This window comes from Elgaria multicarinata, chromosome 3 (genome assembly GCF_023053635.1).
Source record: "Elgaria multicarinata webbii isolate HBS135686 ecotype San Diego chromosome 3, rElgMul1.1.pri, whole genome shotgun sequence".
Taxonomy (NCBI): Eukaryota; Metazoa; Chordata; class Lepidosauria; order Squamata; family Anguidae; genus Elgaria; species Elgaria multicarinata.
In genome coordinates this window covers 8523585-8550668 of record NC_086173.1, presented here as the reverse complement: position 1 = coordinate 8550668, position 27084 = coordinate 8523585, and the positions used below count along the sequence as shown (strand labels likewise).

The 27084-nt window shown below is 43.7% G+C and overlaps 1 protein-coding gene across 1 annotated transcript in view; it reads right to left on the bottom strand.

Annotated features, from left to right (window-relative positions):
• Positions 1 to 27084, bottom strand: part of STAT6 (signal transducer and activator of transcription 6) — a 90451-nt gene that overhangs the window by 33579 nt on the left and 29788 nt on the right. Inside the window, exons 2-9 of the mRNA XM_063119213.1 lie at positions 13028 to 13186; positions 10156 to 10294; positions 8985 to 9068; positions 6461 to 6599; positions 4591 to 4652; positions 3069 to 3226; positions 1137 to 1256; positions 590 to 778 (exon numbers count right to left, since the gene is read on the bottom strand). Coding sequence (XP_062975283.1) covers positions 590 to 778; positions 1137 to 1256; positions 3069 to 3226; positions 4591 to 4652; positions 6461 to 6599; positions 8985 to 9068; positions 10156 to 10294; positions 13028 to 13158 — 1022 coding nt within the window. The 5' untranslated portion in view covers positions 13159 to 13186. The remainder of the gene's footprint in view (positions 1 to 589; positions 779 to 1136; positions 1257 to 3068; positions 3227 to 4590; positions 4653 to 6460; positions 6600 to 8984; positions 9069 to 10155; positions 10295 to 13027; positions 13187 to 27084) is intronic.

Sequence of the window (27084 nt, the reverse complement as noted above, 5' to 3'; positions counted from 1 at the left end):
TGAGTGTGCAATAAAACACTTGCCTGGTGGAACACCATGACAGCTTATGCCAGAATAAATTCATTCAGTCTTTAAAGCTGCCACTCGTTTTTGCTCCAATGGGCTAACATGCCTACCCCTCTGGTAATTCGTACTGGAAGAACCTTAGCCTAGAGGGACAAAGCAAGGTTTTGAAAATATTTCCTGGCCCAGTTTCAGCAGGCTCTTTTTTCACCAATGCTCAGAAATACGCTCTGATATTTTGAAATGTGTCATACATAAGACGCTTGCTAGACAGTGAAGAATGGAGTGCGGGGAATGAGGGTAGGGGGTAGGAAGGATTGTTTTCACTGAAGTGCCTCACCTAGAACTGATCTCTATGGCTTTTCTATACACCTCCAAGGAGGTCACATTCACCTTTTGAAAGTTAAGTGTTCAAAAGAGAAGGAAGCAGGGCCTCTTCTCTCTGCCTGGAAACCATGTTTCAGGAGGCTTAGTCCCCTGCCCACTCCAAAAGGTGGCTAAATCAAGCTTGCTTTTTAAAATGAACTAATAAAGAAAAAAAAAGTCACAGGAAGGCTGGCAGTGCAGTTGTAGCGGTTCCACTCACTTGAAGACAGCTCCAGGATGGCTGGCAACAATTTCCCGCGCCTGTTTCTCAGTCACAATGTCAGCAACCACTATGAAGGATGTGTGTGGAGGCTTGAGCAATTGAGGCCCCAGCAGGAAGCGGATGGTGGCTTGAAATTTGGTTTGGGTCTTCAGAACTTGTGGGGGCTGTTTGTCCACCAGGAACGAGCTGAAAGGGGAGAGACACAAGTGATCTCAGGAATACAGTGGCCAGGAAGGATCAGCACCCAGTCCTGTTGCAACCAGCCTCAATGCCCCAACCCCCAAGTCAGCATGATGGATAGAAAACATCGATTTAGAGCGGGAATTGGCAACTAGAGGCTCCAAGACCAAATATGGTTCCTTGAGCTAGAACACCTGTCCGTTCCTCAGTTGTCAATGCAGAAACAAATCACCCAGAGAGATTCACGGTCGAGTGGGGACTAGAACCTGAATCTCCCGAGTCCCAGTCTAACACTCTAACACTGGATTGTTCTCTTTCCCTTCAGACCTATGATCTTGGTGTTTTAGTCAGGGATTCGCCTTACTTTTTGATGAGGGCACTGAAGACATTATCCAGACGTTCTTGAAGTCGAGACTGAAGCTCAATTCCAGAGGATGCCAACTGCAAGCGGAGCTGGAAGCAAACATCCACCAGGTTTTCAAGCCTGCCAAAAAACATGCCCATTGTGAGGTTATATTTCACACACACAGAGACACACACCAAACCAGAATAAATTATTAAAAAAATATTTTTTTAAAAAAGCAGCATGACAGGTATGCAAAGCAAGAGGAATTATGCAAATCTGCTCAGTTTGCTTAATTTATACAAGATGAAGTGGCTTATTTTCCCTCCTGTTGTGTGCTGGTTGCAACCCACCAAATTAGCGTAATTACCCTTGCCAGCCGCAGGTTGTTGTGACGTCCAAACTCAATGAGGGTGGATGGCTCAGGTGGTTTTACAAACCACCCAGCAACCTTAGAACAACCCATGAGTTTCAGAGTGGTTGGCAAACCACACCAGCAATCCACTGTTGCTGGGTTTGGATGTTACAACAACCTGCGCCCAGTGAGGGTAATTATGCTAATTAGATGGCTCTTCACCATGGCCTTTTTTCCTTTTGTGGTTGTGGGAAGATGGTCAGAGAGTTAACAGAGAAGGTGGTCCCATGAGAGACAATGACCCAGTTTGCACATAATGGTGGCAAATCATGGGTAATTGACCCACAATTTGCCACCATTCTGAGTTGCGATGGCGTGGGCAGGAGCACCTATTTTGAATATTCAATCCTGATCAGACTAAGCAGGGGTTACTACATGACGTCCAAACCCAGGTTCTATAAATTAATCATGGATTAAACAATCCACAGATAATCTAAAATAAATAGTTAGTGTAACTGTTGATTGTTTAACCCACAATTAACCTACGTAGTCTGGGTTCAGACATCATGGAACAACCCCCCACTTGGCCCGAACAGAGATTGAATGTTCAAAATGGCCACAGAATTTGCCCAGCATGCGCCGCAACAAATCATCAGTGAATTAACCCATGGTTTGTCGCAATCACATGCCCCATCGCCTTGTCCATTTTATATTTTACATGTTTGGTTAAGCAGCACCATTTTTGTCTGTCTCTTCTGCCAAGACTCTCGTTCACGCACTGGTTATCTCTCGGTTGGACTACTGCAACCTCCTCCTCTCTGGCCTCCCCTCGTCTCACATCAGTCCGCTGGTCTCTGTCCACCACTCTGCCGCTAAGATCATCTTCCTGGCCCGCCGCTCTGACCATGTCACTCCGCTTCTGAAATCTCTTCATTGGCTCCCAATTCATTCCAGAATCCAATATAAACTTCTCCTGTTGACCTTCAAAGCTCTTCACGGTCTAGCTCCTGCCTATCTCTCCTCTCTCATCTCACACTATTGCCCCGCTCGTGCTCTTCGCTCCTCTGATGCCATGCTTCTTGCCTGCCCAAGGGTCTCTACTTCCCTTGCTCGGCTTCGTCCATTTTCCTCTGCTGCCCCTCATGCCTGGAATGCTCTTCCAGAACACCTGAGAACTACCAACTCAATCACAGCTTTTAAAACACAGCTAAAAACTTTTCTTTTCCCTATAGCTTTTAAACTTTGAGTTTGTTCTGACTCTATACTGTTAGCTTCACCCTTCCCGGTGCCTGTTTACACTTCCCTGTGCCTGTTTGCATTCTCTTTCCCTTCTTATTGTTTACTACAACTTTATTAGATTGTAAGCCTATGCGGCAGGGTCTTGCTATTTACTGTGTTATCTGTACAGCACCATGTACATCGATGGTGCTATATAAATAAATAATAATAATAATAATAATAATACCTCAAGCTTCCTTTTGTTCAGTACTCATGGTACACCTTTCTTTGCAGCCTGGGCTGGAAAATCCCCAACAAGTCAAGAACAGGAGTTCCCCAATGGAGATGATATATAACCCAGCTCTTGCTGCACAGCTCACCTCTTTTGCAGTGGAGTTAAGTCCTCATCAAAGGGCGTTCCATTCCCAGCCAGCTGTTGCTGCCTCTTCCAGATCAGAAGTCTCACCAGCATCACTTTCTTTGCCTCTTCTAGTTCATTGACCGTATTCAGAAACATACTTTGAAGGTTTTGGAGAGTCTACAAAATGAAAAAAAATGATAAGTACATCCAGTGCAAAACAGGTGTGTATGCAGTGGAGAGCTCTATATGGCGAATATTAGGCACAGAGCTGTATTTATGATGTATGCATATGAGGAAGGAAGGAAGGAAGGAAGGAAGGAAGGAAGGAAGGAAGGAAGGAAGACTTAACCTGGAATCTAGCCCAGAACTTAGAAAACAGAAGTGTCAACTTTCATTTAGAACCAGTAAGACTAAATACATGATTATTTAGGGGAAAGAGGTGGGGGGGACTGAGCACATATTATAGGGACAATAATTTCCATCAGAAATAGAGGGCAGACATGCTGAGTTATTTTTAAGGCCCTCTTCTCTTAGCCTCCTTCCAGGGCTTCCATCACCACTGCTGGACTGGAAATATCCAAGGACTTGTGGAGATCAGAGGACTCCTTCTGAGAACAGACATCACATTTTAAAGTCTTTTGCTGCATAAGATTACAGAGGTCAACGCTCTGGATAGCAGGAAAGTTACATTTCTTAGCAAGCCAAGCCACAATTCAGCATTTCTGATTAAATGCAATTCTTCCCCACATTGTCATTTCTGCACTGCTGATACTACTGCTGTATACTGTTGTGATTGTAGGATTGTCATGAGCATTTTACTGGATAGTACCTGTGATGTCAATTACTATGATTCCCATGCAAATTTCAGTATTGTTAAACAGTTTATTTAATTTGTTTAATTGCTGTGTTTTATACTGTTTTCTGAAATTATGTTTGTAAGATGTCCTGAGGATTTAGAGCATATGGAGGTGAGGATCAGCAAAACTCAAGCTTGCTGAAGTTCTCCAAATTCCATCTCAAAGTTCATTCCAACTCAAGTCCATTTCAATTTGCAAGCTTAGTTTTTTCTTTCTGCATGAAAATCTGTGCATATTTTCATGCATATTTTTTCAAATGTATGCATCTATTATTATTATTATTATTATTATTATTATTATTATTATTAATTACATTTATATACCGCCCCAGAGCTGAAGCTCTCTAGGCAGTTTACAAAGATTATATGCATCTTTGAAATGTATGCATTGTTTCCCCATTGATTAAAGTATATTTGTGTACATTTTTCAAATGTACACATTCTGCAGAATTCATTGTTTTGCTCCAGGAATCACATTGCAAGATTGGAAATGTATGGATTTTGAATGCAGATTTTGTCCCTGTTCAGTCCGCAAGGTTTTTTATCAGGATTTGTCAGTAAATACTGATTAAAAAACGAACTGAAATGAATTTCTTATATATCCCTACTTAGCTGTCAGAAAGATAAATAAAACAAAACTCTGTCTTCAGAGTGGATGAACCACCATGTCAACTGGGATACTCACCGTCCCTTGCAGGTTCTCTTGGGTTGAAAATTGCGAGTCCAGTGAGTTTAGCTGCAGAGGAACTGAGGAACATAAACTCAGGATTAACACCTGTAGGAGATCTTCGGGCACAAATAAGCTATCACATAAGCACTAGTCCAGGATCAGTTTGTCAGAAGCATCTCCATCAGGGAATGGAAAAGCAATTGCACTGTACTCAATGAATCCACCTCACTCCTTGATAATACTAACAATAGTGTCTTTGCTAGCACTTCATGAGTCAAGAAGTATGGATCATGATGCAAGGGGGAGGAGAAGGAAGGAAGCAAGATAGGAGGGAGTGGTCACATTGGCTGCCGAGGGATGGGTAGGCCAAAAGAGCTGGTTGGTCCATGCAAGAGTCAGGCTATTGGTCTATGCAGCATTCTTCATGACTGGCTCAGCTGTGATTGGATGTGGAGAGTCCCCCCCACCACATCTTTTCTAGTGTGCAGTTGGACCCTGGATTTCAACCCAGTGCCACCTCCTGTTTGTAAAACCTAGATTGTTCCATCACGCTAGGGTTCCTCTGAAGCCCATGTGAACCTAGAGCATATGATGGGGTCTTGAGGCTGGGAGAGAAGACCAATGTCCCACGATGTGTCCAATTCCTATCTGTTGCTGGGGCTGAATGGGAAGGGAACTGCTCCATGGTGCCTGCAGTATGGGTTTGAGTCCAGAGAGCACCATCTCTTTTGCTTCTGCCATGACTGGTTTTGGCCAGGCATGCAAAAGGCAAGTAGAGACATTCTCCCATACCACAATTCCCACTGGCGTGGCTCAAACACAGTCTTCTTGCTTACCAACCCCATATTCTATGCAGTGAGCTACTGGAGGTTGCTGTCTTGTTGCTTCTTGTTGCTTGGCAGAAGAGTACTTTTCTCTGGCCATGGGAGACCAAAAGGGACATCCATGCGTCCTTTCTCCAGGCCTCCTGCCAGGGGAGCTATGTGAGTGCTGTGTTGTGCGACCCCCCCACTTCCTTTGTTTTCTGTGTTATGCTCCAACACTGTGCTTGTGCGCAACACATGGCACAAGGAGACTTGAACCCCTGCCTGCGGACATGTCTGATATGGCGCTGTTCTACATGTGTTGGAGCAGAGAGGTGTCCCGGGAACATGTCCCTGTCAACCTTAATTTACTGACTCCCTCTGTGGCCCCAGCCCCTGGTTGGTGTGTCATTGGTGGTTTCTCCATAGACACCATGGGAGTGGTAGCTGCCATTTTTGGATTCTCCCAGTTGTATGTTTTACCCTCCCTTCATGGGCTGAGCAGTTACAGGATACAGTGGCTTTTCCACTGGCATAGTGGTGTTCCAACTAGTGTATAGGATTGCTCTGCCCAGCAGTTTCCGAGGTTCCTAAAATATGTTTTATCAATTTTCAGTGGTGGAAGCAGTGTGTGTGTGTATGAGTATAGGAAGAAGGAGAGAACAAATTTCAAGCTATCTTCAATTTTTAAAATATTTGTTTAGGGGAGGCTTATGCAAGTCAGCAAAGAGCAGTATCAAGCATGTTTTTGTTTTTTGCTGTACCTACTCCAAACACTGAAAATGCTAATCAAGAACTATGATACTGTGCCCTGTATTCCAACTCCATATTTAATAAATATTCAATATCCACGAATATATTTGGTCACAACAAGCTCTTTAACATCCTACTCGTTTTTATCCATGAATGTGGTGGATAACTGGATTGTGGATGAAAGCAAAGATTCTCTGGTAGTTCCTGCTGTGAATTGAGCACAGCTGAAAGGGAAGCCTCTCTCTGAAACCCCATCTTTGTCCAGCACCTCTGTCATTCCATCATTGCATCCTTCCAGGCTTCTCAACTGCTTCTCTCCATGGCCTCACCTCTTGTGCTGCCGTTCATCTGCCCTAAGTTCTCCCGGAGCGCCTGGATCTCCTGCACTCTGTATTGCAGCTTCTGCAGACTGAATCTAAACATCAGCTCTTCCCGTTGCCGCTGGATAGAGAGGGGCAGATGCTGAAACTACAAGAAGCAGAAATGAAATATAGACGCCAGCACTATTATTTCCTACATATTTAGGACAGACCCGTTGCTTTGTGACACAAGGAAATTGGGCAGTAAGCCTGCAGTGATGCTGCAGATAGTGGAGACCTTTCCAGGAAAAGACAGCAGTCAAAAAAGGAACAGCCAGAAGACCCAGATTACGCATTTTGTGTCTCGTTTACATCCTTCACACTGGCGTCGTAATTAGGAGTAGAGACAGATTTAAGATTCAGTGTAGGTGTCACAAAGTGCTCTTTGCCCAGAGGGGGAAAGTAGCTTCACAACTTGCATTGCAGACATAGATGCCAGCGAGTCAAATGCCGGCTCAGTAAATGGTTTCCTATGCCCAGGAAGTGTGACAGACCTCAACCTTGCGTCACCCTCATACGTCAAGTGGGCTGCTTACTTAAAAAAAACACAACCAAGTACAATATATGTATTTATTCAACCCTATACACACACAACTCACAAGCATTTTAAGAACAGTTGGGAAAACTGCTTTGTAGGCGTATTGGTGATGTCATGGGCTATTGGTGGCTGCCACACCTACCTTTCATCTGATACAAACTGAACCATGTTGAAAAGCAGGGTTTTGTTTTTCTAGTTCATTCAAAGACAGAAATATTCATGTTTGGAGATCGGTACAGCAGTATCAATCCAGTTCCAACTCTTTTAAAATATTCCATATGCCTTCACTCTCCTAAGACAAATATTTAGAGTCCCTTGAAAGGTTATAAGGCTTCACAGCTATGGAAAGCTCCAGCACTGCTCCAGTTCTCTTGCTCAATCCCTCCACAATTAAGTTTCCAGCATCTCTGTGGAAAGGCAGATCCTCCAACTCAGATTTGGCCGTACCTGGAGATGCCAGGAGCTGAATGGAGGACCTTCTACATGCAAAGCCTGTGCTCTGCCACAGCGGCGAAAAGATGCCAAGGTAGAACAGGGAACCCTTTGCCCTGACTAGTGCTGCTGCTCCATGTGGAACCACTAGAGCTGCAGGTTGGAAAGTATGCTGGTGCTTCTAGGCTCTGGAGTGATGCTGCCCATAAGTCCATTGGCTTACCCTGACCTGGAAGGACTATAAGGATCTCCAGATCACACTGAGACCAAGTCAGAGTGGGCAACCACAGTACCCCCTTTGTCCAAGGGCCAAAGTACATGTGATGATCAACATGCTTCTGAACAAGTGTGTTTAAACTGGCCACTCTGATTCTGGAGAGAAAACAAACAGATGCAGGGTCCCAATCCAAAACATGTTCCCAATCTGGATCAGTTTCCTGCTGAAAATTGCTTCCCCTCCCAAGCAGCTATTTGCCTCCACTATGCAGTTTGCGTTGAACTGTACTTTCAGGGGCAAATCACAGCTGGGAGATGTCTGTGTGTTCGCGGCAGGAAAGTGGTGTGACATCAAACTGGATCACGAGCATGTTTTGGGTCCAGGACCTGGAGCTGCTTTTTCTTCAGAATAAAAGTGGCTAGTTTAAGTATGCTTTTTAAAATAAAATAAAAAAATAGCATGTCTGTGTAATGTATACTTCCTAGTTCTTACTTAATGGCTGCCTCTAAGATCAATCCCCGGCAGTAAGTTTGTGAGGAAGCTGCAAAACATAATTCAGGAGGATGTGAATGTTGCACGTTCAGAGAGGAAACTGGTGTACTGGATGGTTAAAATGGTGTGGCTGTACTAAAGGCACTAAGGTATGACGGCACTAGTGTGAGCCAATTTGGTCAAATGGGAACTGGGTTGGACGTGGACCAAAAAGGCCTGGGTTCAGATCCATGGATTCAGCCTTAACAAGCACTACATCAGCCTTAGCCAGGTCACAATCTGTAAAACAGTCCACCCATATAGTGCTGCTATAAGGATGAACAAGATAATCACAGAAAATAATGACGAAATGCTATAGAGATGATGATGATACCGCTTCAAACAACAAAAACGTCAAATAATAATAATAATAATGGATGAGAAAGGTCTGGAGGTAGTGAGGTTCAAGGGACACAGCACAATAGTGCATGAACACCATGGAGAGACCACTCTGGCTTCCAGAGAGAAGTGTGAGATGGGATGGGCAACACTGAGGATGTCAAGATTTAGGCAATACAGAGCATAAACTTTGACTGCCCTGGAATGTCATGAATTTGATGGACTGGCCATTAAGTAGAGCAGGAGTGGGCAAAAAGGAGATCTTCAGATGTTTTCGATTTTAACTCCCAGCATTCCTGGTCATTGGCCATGTTGGCAGTCAGTATCTCAACTTCTGCCCACACCTGGTGTAGAGTTGGTAGTATTTAGGAGTCAGGGTGAGACATCAGGGCTAGGACAACTCTATTCCAGAGAACAGCGGTTGGGAAACTTCTTACCTGTTCTTGGACAGCTGCATACTCCCGCTCTAAGATCCTTTTTATAACCCCCACCAACTGCAGCGGCTCTCTCCGATATCTGTTCTATAATTATTAGGAAGAACACAAATATTGTTAATGCGTGTTCCTCAACCCACCTGTGAGATTTTCGTTTCTCTTCAACATGAGATTGACTGAAATTGCAGCATGGACAAACATGTCCCCTTAGGGACTCTGGGAGGTGGAGCTAGTGAAGGAAGGGGACTCAGAGACATCGGGTTGATGCAGGACATGCACCTGGCCGTGCCTTCCAAGGTGAGTCCATACCACAAGCTGTAAAGGTCATCCAGCAAGGCCCACCCTTGGCTGCTGCAAATTTGGTCTATCTATGCAAGACACGTGACTCACTGTGGTTCATTATGTCACCCTGTGCCTAATAAACTGGCTCTGTAAAGCGTGCAAACTGGCACATGAAGGTCCTAGTTCTCCACTTGAATGGAAGTTCTTTTAAATGCATCGTAACATTCAAAACTGGGATCCTCCACACACAGTCTGAAGTAGTCCATTTTATCACCTCAGGATTCTATCATCCCATTCAACCTGACATAGAGACAATGTGGAACACCTCCTCATCTCTCTGGAGCTGCAACTCAAGTACAGGCCATGCCCTGGCGGTTCGGTAATCTATTAGGGCCTGGGGGCTTTGCCTTTTCTATAACACCCCTCCCCTGACGTTACTGAAGGAGGACCAGGCCAAGGTGTACTCTGTCTATGAGCAATCTTTTTAGTCATCAGACACACACACCCCCCGCCGGGTATGAAGGAGTCCCACTCCGAAAATCTAAAGAAAAAGCTGTCCAGATTGTCACAGCTGTCTTGCTGAATCACTGAAGAGCATGCACCAAGCTAAACCCCACTATGTTATTCCTAACATTTCTAACTAACAAAACATGTTAAAAAATCCCCCCAAAAATGGCGGTGAGGGCTTTTTTCCTGTTTTTTTTCTCTCCCAGAGATTTTTTTTAATTGGAAGGGGGGGAGGGAGACGAAAACCATTCCCCCCAATTTTTTCTGTTCCCCCTGCCCCCATTTTTTTCCAGGCCATAACATCTCTAGACAAGAAAATCTGTGCTGGGCTGAAAAAGCTGCTGACACTTGCATGCTGTTCGATCCACATCACTCCCCTACATACCTCAACGTTGGCAATGAGCTGAAGAACTGGGCCAGGTTGGCCAATTTTGTTGGCCAGATCTTGTAATCTCTCCATCATGGCAGACAACAGGCTTGCTGCCAGAAAAGCACAGAAAGTGTCTGATCTGTTGATGAATTCCCTGGGGAGAAAGGGTGGGGCAGTGGGAAAGAGAAAAATGAAGACGGGTAGAAAGGCGAGGCACAAATCAAATCGATAAATATATAAACAATCTCCATCAAATGATTGGTCTTGTCCAAATGAATGCATCTCCAGATGGATACCATTGTTCTCAGCCAACAAAACATGAGAAGTGAAAGACAGTTTTTGCCAGGGTCACAACTGTAAGAGCTATGGGGGAAGAAGAGCTATCTTACCACTTCAGTCTGCTAGCCACAGGGAGAGGTAAACCATTTCCCCCCAAAAAATGTCTGTCCCCACACACATACACACATTTTTTCCTAGGCTATCCCATCTCTAGACAAGAAAATCTGTGCTCAGCTGCAAATGCTGCTGAAACCATTTCCTATAGCTGCAATTTTGCACTGAACTGGAAACTGCTGGAAAGGAGACAACTGGCAGCACTGAGAATAGAGGCCAGCGTGTATGATCTAGAAATGACAGTTAAGCTGATTTAGGGCACGATCCTATGCATGTATAGACAGAAAAAAAGTCAGCCATGCCGGCTGGAGCATGCTGGGAGATGAAGGTCTCTTTTCTGTCTAAACATGCATAGGATTGTGCTCTTAAATTTGTAGTGTACTTCTCCCCTCAGATTTGTCATGGCTTTGCTGAATCAAGCTAAGGTCTTTCTTGACCAGTAGTCTAAGACAGCAGTGACATACATTCAATGAGTGTCCCACACAGACAAGTTAGTTTGGCTTACACGCCATACAATGAACAACTCTACTATGCAGCCCTCAGAATAGCCGCCCTGAGTGTCGTTTTTCTGAGTAGAAAGGCAGGGTACAAATCAAATAAATACATAAACATAATAGCCACTCAGGGTCCATGATATGTATGACAGAAGAAGAGAGAATGATGAACAGGGAGGGGAACTACAGGCGAAGCAGAAAAACTAGAAAACTATAATAGGCATCTGACTGGGTGAAATCCACATGTTGAGATTTGTATCAGAAAACAATAATGTAAATGTTGCTTAATATTTCAGTATAAAGGCATACAGTGACCATATTTGCATATAACGATAATCCAGGATTCCTGAGTTATACTGGTTTACTGTGAAACAGCAGCCCGCTCGTGCATGTAGCCTGTTCATTCTCGCTTCACTGTTCCCTTCCAATAAGTGGGTAGAACTAACCAGGAAGAAATAACATTGTGATAGCCAAACCCAGGATCTTCGTTTGTTGCTCCCAAACAAAGCAGGGTTCATTGTCGCTGGCTTACAATCCTGGCTTTTGGGGAGCAATAAACCAGCAACCCAGGTTTATATATCACAATTAATTATGGCTTCCTGATTATTTTTACCCTCTCACATGAAGGGAGGAACAATTGGCCGTGCGCACCAGCACCTTGCTGATTCAGAATAAACCAGGGGCGGATCCGCACGTCGGCCCCAGAGCGCATTTATACGACCCCAGGGCACCCCGAAAACAATAGTCTGTACTTGCCTGTAAAAAGAAACGAGGAAGAGACGCCGACGATGACGCCGACGCCACCCAGCTTCCTGCTCCCCGGCGGCTCAGAGAGCTCTTTTTGAAGAAAGCGGGGTAGAGAGCTTTTTCCGCTCTCCACCCAACAGGGACGGAGAGCTGGGACATGGTGGGACTGGACTGGACAGCTACCTAGTATAAAGTACTGTTTGCCTATCAAGCCCAGCTATACTTTGTACACCACTCACATGGGATCTCCTTTGCGGATAATATTTTCTCAAACACCACATCTGATTGCCATGGTCCATGATCAGATCATTATGCTTTAGAGCCAGGATTTTGTAAGAAAATTTTATAAGTATTATCTGCTTGGCCTTCAGGTCTTTGCAACATGGCCAGGGGTGTTGCCTCTAATTAGTATTTATGTTGTGTTTTTAGCTCCTGAAGAAGAATTTCATCCGAAACATGTAGAGCTAATTAAAGAAGAATTTATTAAAGATAAGATTGTTTTTCACCAGCACCAGAGCGTTCTCTCTTTCTGCATCTCCATGACCCTGGAAGCCTTCACCCCATAATCGGTCCACTTGCTACACAGGACTGCAACCCAGAGATCACCCCTGTGTTTAACAGATATGCAGTTACAAACAAGGATGGAGCTCTGCACTTTTCACAATCCCACTGCCCACCTCCCATTCTACCTGCTGGAGCCGACAAGATGTTCATATTGCCCCACAGCAGAACAGAAGAAGAAGGTGGGCAACAGGACTGAGGAAGGAGCTGCTTCATCTTGTCTTGCAGCAGTGGATCCATTAAAGAGATTGCCCAAATATGTGAGCTGCAGCCTGAAGTGCAAGGTTAGTGCAAGATTGACAACATGCTGCAACTTCTTTTCTGGGCAGATTTATCCAGAGTTTGAATAACTGCCAAACTGGAAGAAGGAGGAGGAGAAGGCGAAGTCCTATAAGAGGGGTGAGTAACCCTTGGCCCTCCGAATCATTTGCCCTACAACTCCCATCATCCCTCACCACTGGCTAGGTTAGTTAGGGCTGATGGGAATTGTAGAGCTGAACATCTGGAGGACCACAATTTGCATGCCCTTCAAGGATGACCTTTCACTACTCTGCATTAGGAGCAATTAGGCTGCATGAGATAAATGAAACCTAAAAATGGAGGGGACGAATGGAGGGTATTTGTCTGGAGAAAACATCTCTAACTTTGAAATCTCTAGGTCTGCTAAGGAATATGCTGCTCCATAAACTTACCAAGGCTGGTTTTCCAACCACTCCCCCAGGAGGCACCGTAGGTTTCGAGGAAACTCTTCAAAGAGGTTGCTGAACCGCTCTGGAGGCATGTCGGAGACGAAGCTCCACAGAGACATCTTGGAATTGGTCATCCACAGTGACAGAAGTAGAAGTTAGTTGCTGCAATACAACACAAAGAGGAAGTTTCTACACATTGTCCAGAATGAGAGTGACTCATTTACTGCTCAACATCATTCCTAAAAAAAAAAAAAATCCTCTATCAGGGGTGGGCAGAAAGTAGATCTCCAGATGTTTTGGACTTCAACTCCCAGCATTCCTGATCACTGGCCATGCTAGCAGGGGCTTCTGGGAGTTAAAATCCAAAGCATCTGGAGATCTTCCCACTCCCTACTCTGTATGACATTGTTGACATGGACAATAGAAACACAGGAAGCTGCCTTAGGCCAGTGTCATGGCCTCAGCATGGATACTTTGCTTTGGTGTGGGCAGGTGTCCAAACCCTTAACAATTTAAATTCCATGATAGACAGACAAGGATTAACACATTTGTGGCCCATCAAGAGTTATAAACCATAATGACCAAAGAGCCTCCAGGTTCAGAAGTAGTATAACCCTGAAAAATGTTTGGGACAAACCACAAGGAGAGGAGAGGAGGGTTCTTATGTCCTCCCCACACACACACACACACCCTATAGTGTAGAAATTCTTGATGCCCTCATGACAGAAAGGAAGGGGAAGGAACCTCAGAATCATATGTGGGAGGGGATACAGAAATGCATATTATTATGCTGCCATATCATTTGTGTCATTTTTCCTTAGCACCTTAACTATTCCTTTTCTTTCCCTTTTTAATCCCCTTTGCCTCTTTTCTCCCCACCCCCCACATTTCACGTTGTGTGGGAAAGTTGGTCTGTACTACTGCTACTGTAGGCAAATAATTGCCCAGTATTTTAAATACAATTCAGATTCCCAGTCAACGATTGAATGCTAAGGCCACAATCCAACCCCAAGTTAAGTACATTTAAGACTAGTTAATATTGGATTGGATTGGAGGCAACATGTTTTTAAATCATTTTCTTAGCTGAGAACCAGAGGTACCTGCAGAAGCACCTAGTGCAAGTCCAGGGAGTCATCGGATACATATAGATGTATATGCAAGTTAGGGCTTGGTGTGTGTATTTCCTCTCACCGGTCAAGTCCATTAAGGATGTACTGACAGCAAATTGGATGCTTATTCATTCATGTCACTTGCCCCTCCCACTGTGCTTCAGGTGTTTTCTCTTTTTTTAATTTTAAAGAGCCACATGTACATTTATTCGATTAAATGCAGGCATCATTTCCCCTACTTTCAAAAGCAAATGCAATTTTTTCAAAGTGATTAAAAACTAAATGGGGGGGGAGTTAGTGGTATCACTGGTTTCCAGCCAAAGAGTGCTGTGCATATCTAGTAAATTGGCTTCAAACCTGAGCTAGATCCATTAGAGAGCAGACTGTACATCTAAACAAAACATGGTGAGTTTTCTTTCACAGTGGTTTATGTCCATATGTATACACCAGTCTTCCGCAGCCTGGTGAATTCCAGATGTTTTAGACTTCAACTCTCATCAGTCTCGGCCAGCATGGACAAGTTAGGAAGGCTGGGAGGTATAGTACTAAATATCTGGATGGCACCAGGTTGGGGAAGGGTGGTATATATCCATTCACACCGTCTCACACTAAAAGCTTTCAAACCCACATTGCAGCTGTAAGAAACCAGCACAGATAGTCCATCAGAAGGCATTGGATCCAACTATATGGCAGCCATCTCCAACCTGGAACCCTCCAAATATGTTGGACAACAAAGCCCATCATTCCCAGCCAGTATGGCCAATGATGCTGCTGGCTGGAGTGAGGAATTGTGGCCCAATGCAGCTGGAGGGTACCAGCTTGGGGAAGTCTACAACCCAGTAAACTCTGCTGCCTCAACCTCTCTAAGGAACACGGAGTAGCTTCTCAGTGGAGTAGCTTCTCAAAGTAGGGGTAGGGTTGCAAGGTTGTAATTTGGAGATGTAACATCCATAGGTTTTAACCTATAAAGCCTTACACGGCTTGGGACCACAATACCTGACGGAACGCCTCTCCCGACATAAACCTACCTGTACACCGCGCTCAACATCTAAGGTCCTCCTCCGAGTGCCTACTCCGAGGGAAGCTCGGAGGATGGCAACAAGGGAGAGGGCCTTTTCAGTGGTGACCCCCCAATTATGGAATGATCTCCCCGATGAGGTTCGCCTGGTGCCAACATTGCTATCTTTTCGGCACCAGGTCAAGACCTTTCTCTTCTCCCAGGCATTTAACAGCATTTAACAACATATGCTAAGTTTGTTTGTTTTTTAATGGACCCCAGAACTGTTGTTGTTTAAAATGGATACTGTTTTATACTGTTGTTTTTTATATTTTTGATGGTTTTAAATTTCGTATACTGTTTAATGTTCACTGTTTTTAACTTTTGTAAAACGCCCAGAGAGCTTCGGCTATGGGGTGGTATATAAATTTAATAAAAAAAAAAAAATTAAAAAAAAAACAGTGGATGCAACTGCAATGTCTCCTGTGCCAACATCTCCTCTGACCTACCCTTGCTTCTTGCTTTCTGGAGCAAATAGCACTCTCAAAGTCCCCCACCGCAGAATCTGCTTAGCAGTTTGCTAAACAGCCTTCCCCAGTGTGGTGCCCCCCAGATGTTTTCAACTACAACTCCCCATCCCACACCCCAGCCAGCATGGCCAATGGTCAGGAATTCAGGGTGGAGGAGTACAAAACAGCTGGAGGGCAACTGGATGGGGAAAGCTGAGGTAAACTGCTTAGAATTTAGCTAAGCATATTAAGAACACTATGCATTGGGTGGGAGGGGCGGTAGGGTGGCAGGACTAAGAACTGCTAAGCTAGAAGAACCCAGAGATCTGCCCTGTACTTTCAGATCCTCAAATGCATCAGGGAAATACAGAAGCTTGTTCCTCCTCTGGTCTTGTCATCTGCACCTCCTCTCTCTCAGATGCCGCCATGATACGCCACACAGCAGGGAGAAACTAACTGGAGGGGAGAAACCGCAAGATCTATACTGTCACAACCCTATGTGTATAAATATGTGTAAACTTCCTCAGCAGCTCTGCCTCATCTCTCTTCTGAAGTCAACTCATGGCTTCTTGGCTCTAAGCCAGGGCTGTGTTTTTTTGTGTATTTTTAGTTCCATCGCCACATTCCCGCTACAAGAAACCTTAACGGAGCCTTCAAGGCACCACGTTGGTACTGCTCTGCCGCTGAACCCCACAGTATCACTGCTGTGGGGTGGCAGCAAGTAATCCGTACAGCATGGACTTTCCGGTGGCCATTCGATTTGCCGGGCCTGCCTCCTCCCCCTTGCCTGGCTTCTCGCAACCAATAGGAGATTGCCTTCCACCCAAAAACGCCCCCAGTGCGACGCCGGAGCAAAGACAGACGGCGGAAGAGCCGTAGTGACCTCACTTCGGCAGGAGAAGTCGGGTTAAGTCTCTGACTTTTCCAGCTCACAGCTTCACAGGGAAGTCCCGTGGTGGCTGCAAGGTGGCTGCCACCTCATAGAACTGACGCAGCGCCACTGCACAGCCACTGCAGGGCTTTTAAACCGTATAGATAGCCCCCTGGTCAGGGAAAAGTACATTGATGAGACTGCTTAGCACTTAAGTGTATCGGAAAACATTCTCAGGGTTTGTTTATTAACATTTATTTATTTATTACATTTATATTCCGCCTTTTTTCCTCCAAGGAACCCAAGGCGGCGTACATAATCCTCCTCCTGTCCATGTTATCCTCACAACAACAACCCTGTGAGGTAGGTTGGGCTGAGAGTCTGTGACTGGCCCAAAGTCACCCTGTGGGTTTCCATGGCTGACTGGGGACTAGTCAGACATACGTGCCTTTCCACTCGTTTTCCAAACAAGCCATCCCAAGAGATTAAAGGAGAATGTCTGTTCGATTTAACCAAGCAAACTTGAGAATTTGTCCTCCTTCCCAGCTATTTTTAGGAACCATTTCACTAAAGTTTATTTCCCAAATATGTATTAACTCTCTTCCTTCTATGCTTCAACAGCAGAACGAATGAGTGTTACCATGAGACAAAATCACAATTATCTTAATCCATGAAGAAGGAGGCTCAGAAAAGTGTCTGTATACACACAATGCTATGTCAGTGTGATAAGAATGGCCACTTGGGTTGAACTGTGGAAACCTCTGTTCAAAAACTCTACTCAGCCATGAAGCTCAATGGTTGGGACAGTTCCCATTCATTTCAATGGGGCAAGAAAACTTCCAGGTGGGACTGTAGCCTTTGTTAAAGCTCCATCCAACCGTTACTGGGCACTCATGGAGTTTGCTCAGGTCCCTCACATGGCGTCGTCTGCCTTCCATGCCCCTTCCGCCCCTTCTGGCCTTCCTTCCGCAACAAAAAACCCCTTATTAAGTTCAGTCTCCTGCTGTATGCATCCTCCCGCGTGTAGATAGAGGGGGAGATCTCCGGATAACCATATCGCGAGATCCTCCCCCCTCCATCACACTAGACCCGGTAGGTCTAGCCATGGCCTTAGCACCAGACTGAAGGGAAAACCTGGATTGCCAGAGGCTGTCCAGATTACATAAAATTTTGTTTTACTCATCGGCCACAGAACTAGTGTCAGCATCCCTCATATTACTCATTAGATGCTAGTAATTTCCCGTCAGGAAACAGGAAAAAATCTCTCTTCACTTCCAGAAAAACCCTCAAATAGCTAGAACGACAGTGATTTTGCAGAATCTTTCCCAACACAAACAAGAACCAGAGTTAGTTGCATTTAAAAAAATTACATCTAAACCCACACAAAACCTAATCTGTACTTTTATTTCTAGGTGTGTACCAGTTTCCTCTGGTGTACGTCCAACTAGCAACTTAAGCATGGGGCTCATCTTCCAATTAATTGCACCAATTTGGCTAGCGGAACACCAGTCGCCTTACTTTAATCGCTTATTCTACAATCACTTTGTCATAGTCAGCTATTGCTGCTCCTGCTTAAGCTCCGAGCGTTTTCTCCAACTTGGCTTCCTATGGTCCTCTTAGCCAGGCACCTGTCTCTTTACCCTGCTTCCATTCCGATTTCTTGTTCCTGGATCTGCAGTCTCAACACAGACCCCTGGAGCCAGCCATGTTACTATACTAGGAGGAAGAGGGGATTGTTTTAGAAAAGCAGGGCACATCTACCCAGAACTTATTGGCTGCAGTTGTATACTGCTGCCCAATTTGTTGTTGTTTATTCGTTCAGTCGCTTCCGACTCTTCATGACTTCATGGACCAGCCCACGCCAGAGCTTTCTGTCGGCCGTTACCACCCCTAGCTCCCCCAAGGTCAAGTCTGTCACCTCCAGAATATCATCCATCTATCTTCCCCTTGGTCGGCCCCTCTTCCTTTTGCCTTCCACTTTCCTTAGCATCAGCCTCTTCTCCAGGATATCCTGTCTTCTCATTATGTGGCCAAAGTACTTCAGTTTTGCCTTTAATACCATTCCCTCAAGTGAGCAGTCTGGCTTTATTTCCTGGAGTATGGACTGGTTTGATCTTCTTGCAGTCCAAGGCACTCTCAGAATTTTCCTCCAACACCACAGTTCAAAAGCATCTATCTTCCTTCGCTCAGCTTTCCTTATGGTCCAGCTCTCGCAGCCATAGGTTACTACGGGGAATACCATTGCTTTAACTATGCGGACCTTTGTTGTCAGTGTGGTGTCTCTGCTCGTAACTATTTTATCAAGATTTGTCATTGCTCTCCTTCCAAGAAGTAAACGTCTTCTGATTTCCTGGCTGCAGTCAGCGTCTGCAGTAATCTTTGGTCCCAATAGCCAAAGCTCTATGGAACGTTCACAAAATAAGGTTAAGACCATAAAATATAAAAATATAATAAAATGTAATAAAATATAAAACGAATTAAAACAGCCACAAGAATAGAAACAACAGCAGAGGACAACAGCAGTGCGAGGATCTAAAAAGCACTTTTAAAACTGGAAAACTAAAAAGCCTCAGGGAATGACGAAGTCTTTACCTGGTGCAGAAAGGACCACAACATAAACGCCAGGTGAGCTCCTCTGCAGAGGGCAGTACATAATTGGGGCACCATAACTGAGAAGGGTGAGCATATGAAAAGAAGGACAGGGCTCCTATGTTTTTAACAGTTGTGATGAAGAGGGAATTTCACCAGGTGCTGCATGCATACAAATGACACCTGCCGAAATTCCCTTTCTAAGACAACTCTTAAAGATACAGGAGTCCTGTCCTCCTTTACATCTAGATAACAGAAGACAAGGACACTGTGGGACATATCAAGTTGGTTTGCTTGGGTGCTGGCCCTAAATGCCCTGGTCCCAAAGGCCTATCACCTCTCCACTTTAGGCAGAGTAGTGTGTACTCCATGCAAACACTGCCCACATACAACATTTTGTTTCAGGTGCAGATTTCAGCAGCATAAAAATGTAATTGTTCACCTTTTTAAAAAACACACACACCAGGTTTCAAATTCAGGCGTGCTTGAGGAAGTTACAAAAGCCAGTAAGATGGGTGGGTACTTCGTAGAATTTGCAAGGGTTGTGGGAGGAAGTTGAGTGCCCTGTGTAGCTGCATTTGAATAAAACAGCTGAAGTACCATAAAATATGCAAATATATACAAAGTGGCGGACTTTGTACAGTTCTCAGCATTCAGCTTTCTACAGCACAATATCAGCTTCAGTGATGGCATTCTGCTGTCAAAAACACACACATAAACATTCCTTTCTTTAACCCAGGCAAGCTTTTATCTTGCACTGTTTCTTATTGATTAATTGGTTCAAGTATCCATTGATCAGACCATTTTACTTTAAAAAAAAATAAGACTATTTCTTTGCTTTTATCTCTGCTTTAGTGCAATTTGCTAGCTGTGTACTTTGTTTTTATTGTTCCTAATTATTATTTAGTAGAAAGGCAGGGTATAAATACATATATGAAACCAACCAACCAACAAGCAATTAAATGAAATGTACAAGTTCAGAAAGCTTTTGTGCTGTTTTTAGGTGGAGTATACATAACTTTGACCAGAAAATGACTTCACACCACTGACCTTCTGACTCGGACTGCTGGCTTTATCTGGACCTTAGCTTCTGACCTCTTAATATGAAACAGGTTGAGGTCTTTTGTTTCATGCTAGGCCTTACATTGGCCAGGCCAAATCCTGTTTACGCCATAACCCAAAATGAATTCTCTTAACCGGGTAAGTCTCTTGTGCAAAGGGCAAGGCAAATAATGATGGAAATCCAGTATCCATTTAGAAAATAGGGCCGCGGTATTTGTTTGTGGATTTTAGTATTAAGATAGGGAAAGAGAGTAAAAGAGGACGGATTAGAGAGAAATGAAGTACAATTCTGTGAATCCAATGTAAGAGACTCAAATAAATCATAAGAAAGAACTGAATTTGATTGAACTACAAGTTCAATCGCAGTTTTTAAAGCTCAGCTAAAAACTTTTCTTTTTTCTAAAGCTTTTAAAACTTGATTTTGATCTGACTTTTATACTGTTAGTTTTACTCTACCCTGTGCCTGTTTGGTGCATTCTCTTCCCCTTCTTATTGTTTTATTATGATTTTATTAGAATGTAAGCCTATGCGGCAGGGTTTTGCTATTTTATTGTTTTACTCTGTACACTGATGGTGCTAAATAAATAAATAAATAAATAATAATAATAATGATTGATATATAAATGGTAATTAAGAAATTAGTTGGCATTTTTGGCATGAAGAGGGCTAAAAAATGTACTTTAATCTTACCCTTAAATGTTTTATTGTAAGTGTAGTTGTTTTATGTATACCTTTGTTTGTATGTATTATATGTGATGTCTATGTTGGTGATGTTTTTTTAAAAAAATTAATTAAAAAAAAAAAGACAGAAAATAGGGCCATAGCTGTACAGGGCTTTTTCCCGGGGCAAACCCCAGGATCGTCCCTGTGCTTTCATATGACACACAGGGGATCCTGGGATCAGGGAGGGATGATCCCTCCCTTGCCCCGGGATATGGCCCTACCCTTTAGGCCCGCTTTTTCCGCAGTCTCGGGATGATCCCAAGACCGCGGAAAGTATGGCCCACCATCACGGTTTGTACCGGGTCCTCGCAGTTACTTGCGTGGAGCTGGGACCCGCACACAGGGGTGGAGTGGGGTGAGCAGGAAAATGTTTTAAAAATAAAAACACACTTACCTTTTGCACACGAGCGCTTGTGCGCTACTTATTCTTTTAAAAAAATGGCAGGCGTGACATCCTCTCCCTCTGAGGTCGTCGTGCGCCACGTGTAAACAGAGGGGGAGATCTCACGATAAAAATATTGCAAAATCTTCACCCCTCCATCGTGCTAGACCGGTAGGTCTAGCTGAGGCCCTGAAGAACCGAGAAGTGTGTATGCTAGGGTAGACGAGAGCTGCGCTTATGTGTGACACACATTTCCCCCCTTTTTATTATACCCCCATGGGATGCCATTGTGGGTCTGGGTAAATCTAGGAGAGGGAACCTGTGTACACCACCCTGACTGACGGCTTGGGACCGCAATACCTGATAGAACGCCTCTCCTGACATGAACCTACCCATACAAACATCTAAGGTCCTCCTCCGAGTGCCTACTCCGAGGGACGCTCAGAGGATGGCAACAAGGGAGAGGGCCTTTTCGGTGGTGGCCCCCTGACTATGGAACGAGCTCCCTGATGATGCTCACCTGCCGCCAACATTGTTATCTTTTCAGCACCAGGTCAAGACTTTTCTCTTCTCCCAGGCATTTAACTGCACTTAACAACACAAAGTTTGTTTTTTAATGGACCCCAGAATTTTTGTGTTTAAATGGATACTGTTGTTTTTATACTGTTGTTTTTACGTTTTTGATGGTTTTAAATTTTGTATACTTTTTTTAATGTTTACTGTTTTTAACTTTTGTTAACCGCCCAGAGATCTTCGGCTATGGGGCAGTATCTAAATGTAGTAAATAAATAAATATAAATTATAGTTAGGATGTCTGCATAGTCAAAGTCTTATGCTGATATAGAGGAAGAGGTTTACAAAAGTTCCAGTTGGGCTCTGGCAAATACAAACTATAATTGTGTGTGCCAAGCCAACATCTGCGGACATAATTTTTCATGAATGTTATTTAAAGTACATACTGACGGTTTCAATCCACTGTTTAGCTTGAAAGACATTCAGGATTACTCAATAGCCAAGCTTTTGTATTACACGTTAACTATTACAAAGGGGAGGTCAGAAATGATCTAATTTGTATTGCTCGACCTAGCCTGAAATTAAGAGGTTCTCAGAAGAGCCGCGTAGAGCGCAGCACACTATAGCAGCAGACGTATTGTTGACATCAAACAATATTTGCCAGTGAAAGGCCAGAACCAGGAAATCTAGAAAACAGTAATCACAAAGAGAGAGACACACACCATAGACCCAGTGCCGTCTCAAGACATTTTGTTGCCTGAGGCAGAGCAGTAAATGGCACCTCACCTGGCAAGTTATTTTGGTATATGAGCCAGAACATTCCATTAGCACCTGTGCCCATCCCAGGCAGTAGAAATACAATAAAACAAAGTAACTAACTATGAATCTGCTGTCCTTTCATGACACCCAAAATCTGCTGCCTGAGGCAAATTTCTCACTCTGCCTCATGGGAGGGCTGGCCCAACCTAGACTGGTCAAAAGAAGAAACGTTTTTTAAAACCCATTTTGTAAGTCTTTGAGATTTTGTACAAACTATGTACTGCAGAGAGCCCATGTTAAAGGCAAAAACAGATATTTTAAACATTTGCGCAATCCATCAATGCCATCAATCATGTGAGCATTCCTGTCATTAAATCTGCAGCTAGACAAGCCAGAAGGTGAGATCATGTTACGTCTATTATCCCCTGAAGAGTTTCCTATAAATTAGGCATTGTGGAAATCCGGCATACGTAAAAGCAATGCGTCTGCCTACCAAATATGGACGATCTGCTTGTAGAAGATAGGGAGTTCAATGTCTGGCTGGAATTGGGCCGCCAGGTCTTAACCCAACCAAGGGAGCCTGGATTTTTAAAAGATTGGGGGCACCAAAGCAGAGAGCAGCTATAAGAGCCTCTCATCTTGTTTCTTTAGTGATCCCTATTCTGGAGAATAGATCAGAAATTCAGGAAGAGAGGACTACAGATTCAGCCAGAGGGAAATTAAGTTTTTAATGTGAAATGACAGCAACCTAAACATAAAGAACCTCTTTCATTCCTCAAATAATATTCGTAAAATTATAAAGAAGTACCAAAATGCCTGTCCGTCATCACAGAGCCTTTACATTTAAGGCCAGAGCTCAGAGTGGTAGATCACATGTTTTGCATGCAGAACTCCAGTTCAATCCCTGACATCTCCAGACAGGGGTGGGAAAGGCAACTGTAGACAATACTGAGCTAAATGGGATCTGTCTCAGTATAAAGCAACTGCATATCTTCCCAGCACTAATTAGCCAGAACCCTGGGAGTAGCATGCAAAGGTTTCACTTGTTATGATAAACTGAACTGGGTACTATTCTCTTCTGTTTTCTTTATTTCTCTTCAAGCAAAAAGCAAAATAAAAATAATGACAGGCTTGCTATTTTTGTCTTTTTGAAGAAAAGTACAAATTCAGCAAGGGCACATGGAATATTTTTGAGGGGGGGCTGGCTCCGTCACAGACAGACCGCCCTCCAATAGCTACAACCCTGCTGGAGAATTTTTCAGCTGGCACACATAGTAAAAAAATTAACTCAAAGTTTACTGTGCTAGCCATCAAAAGAAAAAGATTTGTACATATATAAAGTAATATAAATATTCCGAACAATAAAAATTATACAGATAACTTAAGTTTTGCCATAACTAAAACTCAGCGTTTACTCAGCAGTCTGAATCTCCATAGCAGTTTATGGCAATTTTGTCTAGTTCTCTCTTCTTGACCGTTTTTTCTGCCAGAGCAAACAAAGCCACTTTATATGTCACATAACTGTTGGTATCACTCAAAAGAAAATGAACTGTTTCTGCAACGGCATTCCTATATCCATGTGTTAACAAGGGTTAACTCTCTTGGGCAAATACAGAGGGCAAATTAACATCTCTTGGGCAAATACAGAGGGCAAATTAACAAGTAGCGAACAATGTCTTCCACTTGATGTTGACCACAGATGCATAGTCTGCATTCAAATGGCACCTTGTGATAATGTCCATCCAGAACTGCAGTTGGCATAACTTGGAATCTCAGTTCAATGAAAGCATTTCTTAGGGGGGAAAGGTATCAGTTTAGACAAATAGCTGGCTCTGAAATGTTCCATTTTCAAGAGAGGGAACAACAGGGAGAATTTAGAGGTTTTAATTAGTTGCAGATCCCTCCTAGAATCTATCCAAAATAGCTAATCCCTTAGTTGCTTCTTATCCACATCAAGGACAGGCTTTAGTTCAAGAAAGTAATAGTTATGCAGGAGCTTTTGGAGTATTGCCGTCCAATAATAATTTCTGTTCATTTCTAGGTAACACATAGCTGGAAGACGTTCTTTTGGCAAGGTGGCAATTCGTTTAAAATATTTTAACTGAGCACTCTCTATTCTTGTCCTGATTGATGGCCATCCAGATTCTGAACAGCAGAACGCTGCAGGGTTTCCAGATGGAGGAAGAGTAGAGTTTTCAGAGAAAATTGTTCTGCACAGTTTCCAGGTCATTAATGATGGCGTTGTCAAACCCCCAAATTTCAGACCCATAAATCATTTGTGTTATTGCTTTGATGTTGAAGACTATTGCATTTTCTGCAATAGCGTAAACATAATAAGAGCCCTGCTGGATCAAACCGAAGAGCTATCTATTCTAGCATCCTGTTTCCCACAGTGGCCAGCCAGTTGATTTTATAGGAAACCCACTAAGCAGGATATACATAGCCTCCTCCTGCTGTCTTTCCCCAGCAACTGACACGCAAAGGCACACTGCATGAAAAATATTGCATGATCTTCACCCTTCCGTCGTGCTAGACTCCTAGGTAAAACAAGAATGCCTTTTGGCTCCCAGCCTTTTCAATATCTATGTTAATGGTGTCACAGGTAGCTCAAGTAAACTCTCCTTCCCCAGTAATGATGAATAAAAAGATTTTATTTTAATGTATGCAGATGATGTAGTACTTATTTCTCTCTCGCTTGGGTCTGAAAAATCTTAGACACGTTTAGTGCTTATTGTAAATATGAAAACTTGGCAATAAACTATTCTAAGACTAACATAATGGTTTTTGGTAGTCACAGTCCTAAGCATAGATGGATTTTGGACCAGCATGTTATTGAACAAGCCCGTCCATTTAGATAGTTGGGCATTCTTTTCAGTGTTATTTGTGTTATTGCTTTGATGTTAAAGACTTTTAGGGCAGGTTCAATCAACTGTCCCCCTTTATTATAATAAAACTTCATTAAAGCCCCTATAATTTTCTGTGCCTTCAGTTTCACAGCTTCCCTATGCCCTTTCCATGAGAGAGACTCATCCTTGTTTTACCTAGGAGTCTAGCATGACGGAAGGGTGAAGATCATGCAATATTTTTAACGCGAGATCTCCCCCTCTGTTCACACATGGCGTGCGACGGCCTCAGAGGGAGAAACGTCATGCCCGCCATTTTGGTGGTTTTTTTTCCTTAAAGAAGATGTGCACAAGCACTCGTGAGCTCAAAGATAGGGATTTTTAAAAAATATATATTTTCCCCGCTCACCCCACCCCACCCCTGATGGGCGCAGAGCTCCTGAGGAGGTCTGCGCCCCATGCGTGGGTCCCAGCTCCTCACGAGGAACCATGAGGAGCCGGGACAAACTGCGACAACAGGCCAAACGTTCCGCAGTTTCAGGCTCAGCCCAAGACCGCGAAAAAACCGGGCCTAAAGTGGAGAACGAGATCTCGGGGCAAGGCAGGGATCATCCCCCCCTGATCCCGAGATCCCCTGTGTGTCATGTGGACGCACAGGGACGATCCCAGGGATCGCCCCAGGATAAAGCCCCGTCTAGCTAAGGCCAATGATAACAAGAACAAATAAAACTAGAAATAAGACATTATTATCTCTTTGCCCCTGAATAACTGGTCTGACTGATAACAGTGACCAGTACTGTGGAATTTTCTTTCACAAGATGTGGGTGATGTCCACCAAGTTGGATGGCTTTAAAACGGGGGACAGTCATATTCATGGAGCATAAGACTATCAACGGCAACTGGTCATGATGGCTATATGCTACCTCTGGTATGGGAGGCAGTGTGCCTTTGCGTGTCAGTTGCTGGGGAAAGACAGCAGGAGGAGGCTATGTATATCCTGCTTAGTGGGTTTCCTATAAAATCAACTGGCTGGCCACTGTGGGAAACAGGATGCTAGAATAGATAGCTCTTCGGTTTGATCCAGCAGGGCTCTTATTATGTTTACGCTATTGCAGAAAATGGATAATAACAGAAGAGATGAAATGATGGGTTCTGCGAGTTCTGAACCAACAACAGATTGGTGGAAGAAGGTTTTGAAGTGGCATGAAAACAATGTCATTAACCATCTTCGAGTGGAGGGAGAGGCCAAGAACATTTCTATGCTTGCCAAATATAAATTGCACTTCCTAGTATTTATTAAGAAAATCACATTTTTTTTGTATAAACTGTTGTTAAGATATGAGACGTAGGATGAACAGGTAAAGGATTGTATAATAAAATGGTTACAGAACGTTGGACCTAACATCTTAATGGAATAGGGTGACCATATTTTGGAAACCAAAAAGGAGGACAACATGGTCGCCCCCAAGGGGGTGTGTCCAGCACCAAAGGGGCGTGCCCACCCGAACATAGCCTTGGTCACATGTCTGATTTTACAGCACACATTTTAAGACAAATCTGTTCTACATAACATCTTAATGTTAAAATCACTGAAATAAAGAACAAGTGAGAGATTCAATGTATCTGAAATTAACTTCACTCACTCCTACTTTTGTAGGTTTTGCTGTACTTTGAAGCTTTTGCTATACTCTGTGTGTTACATT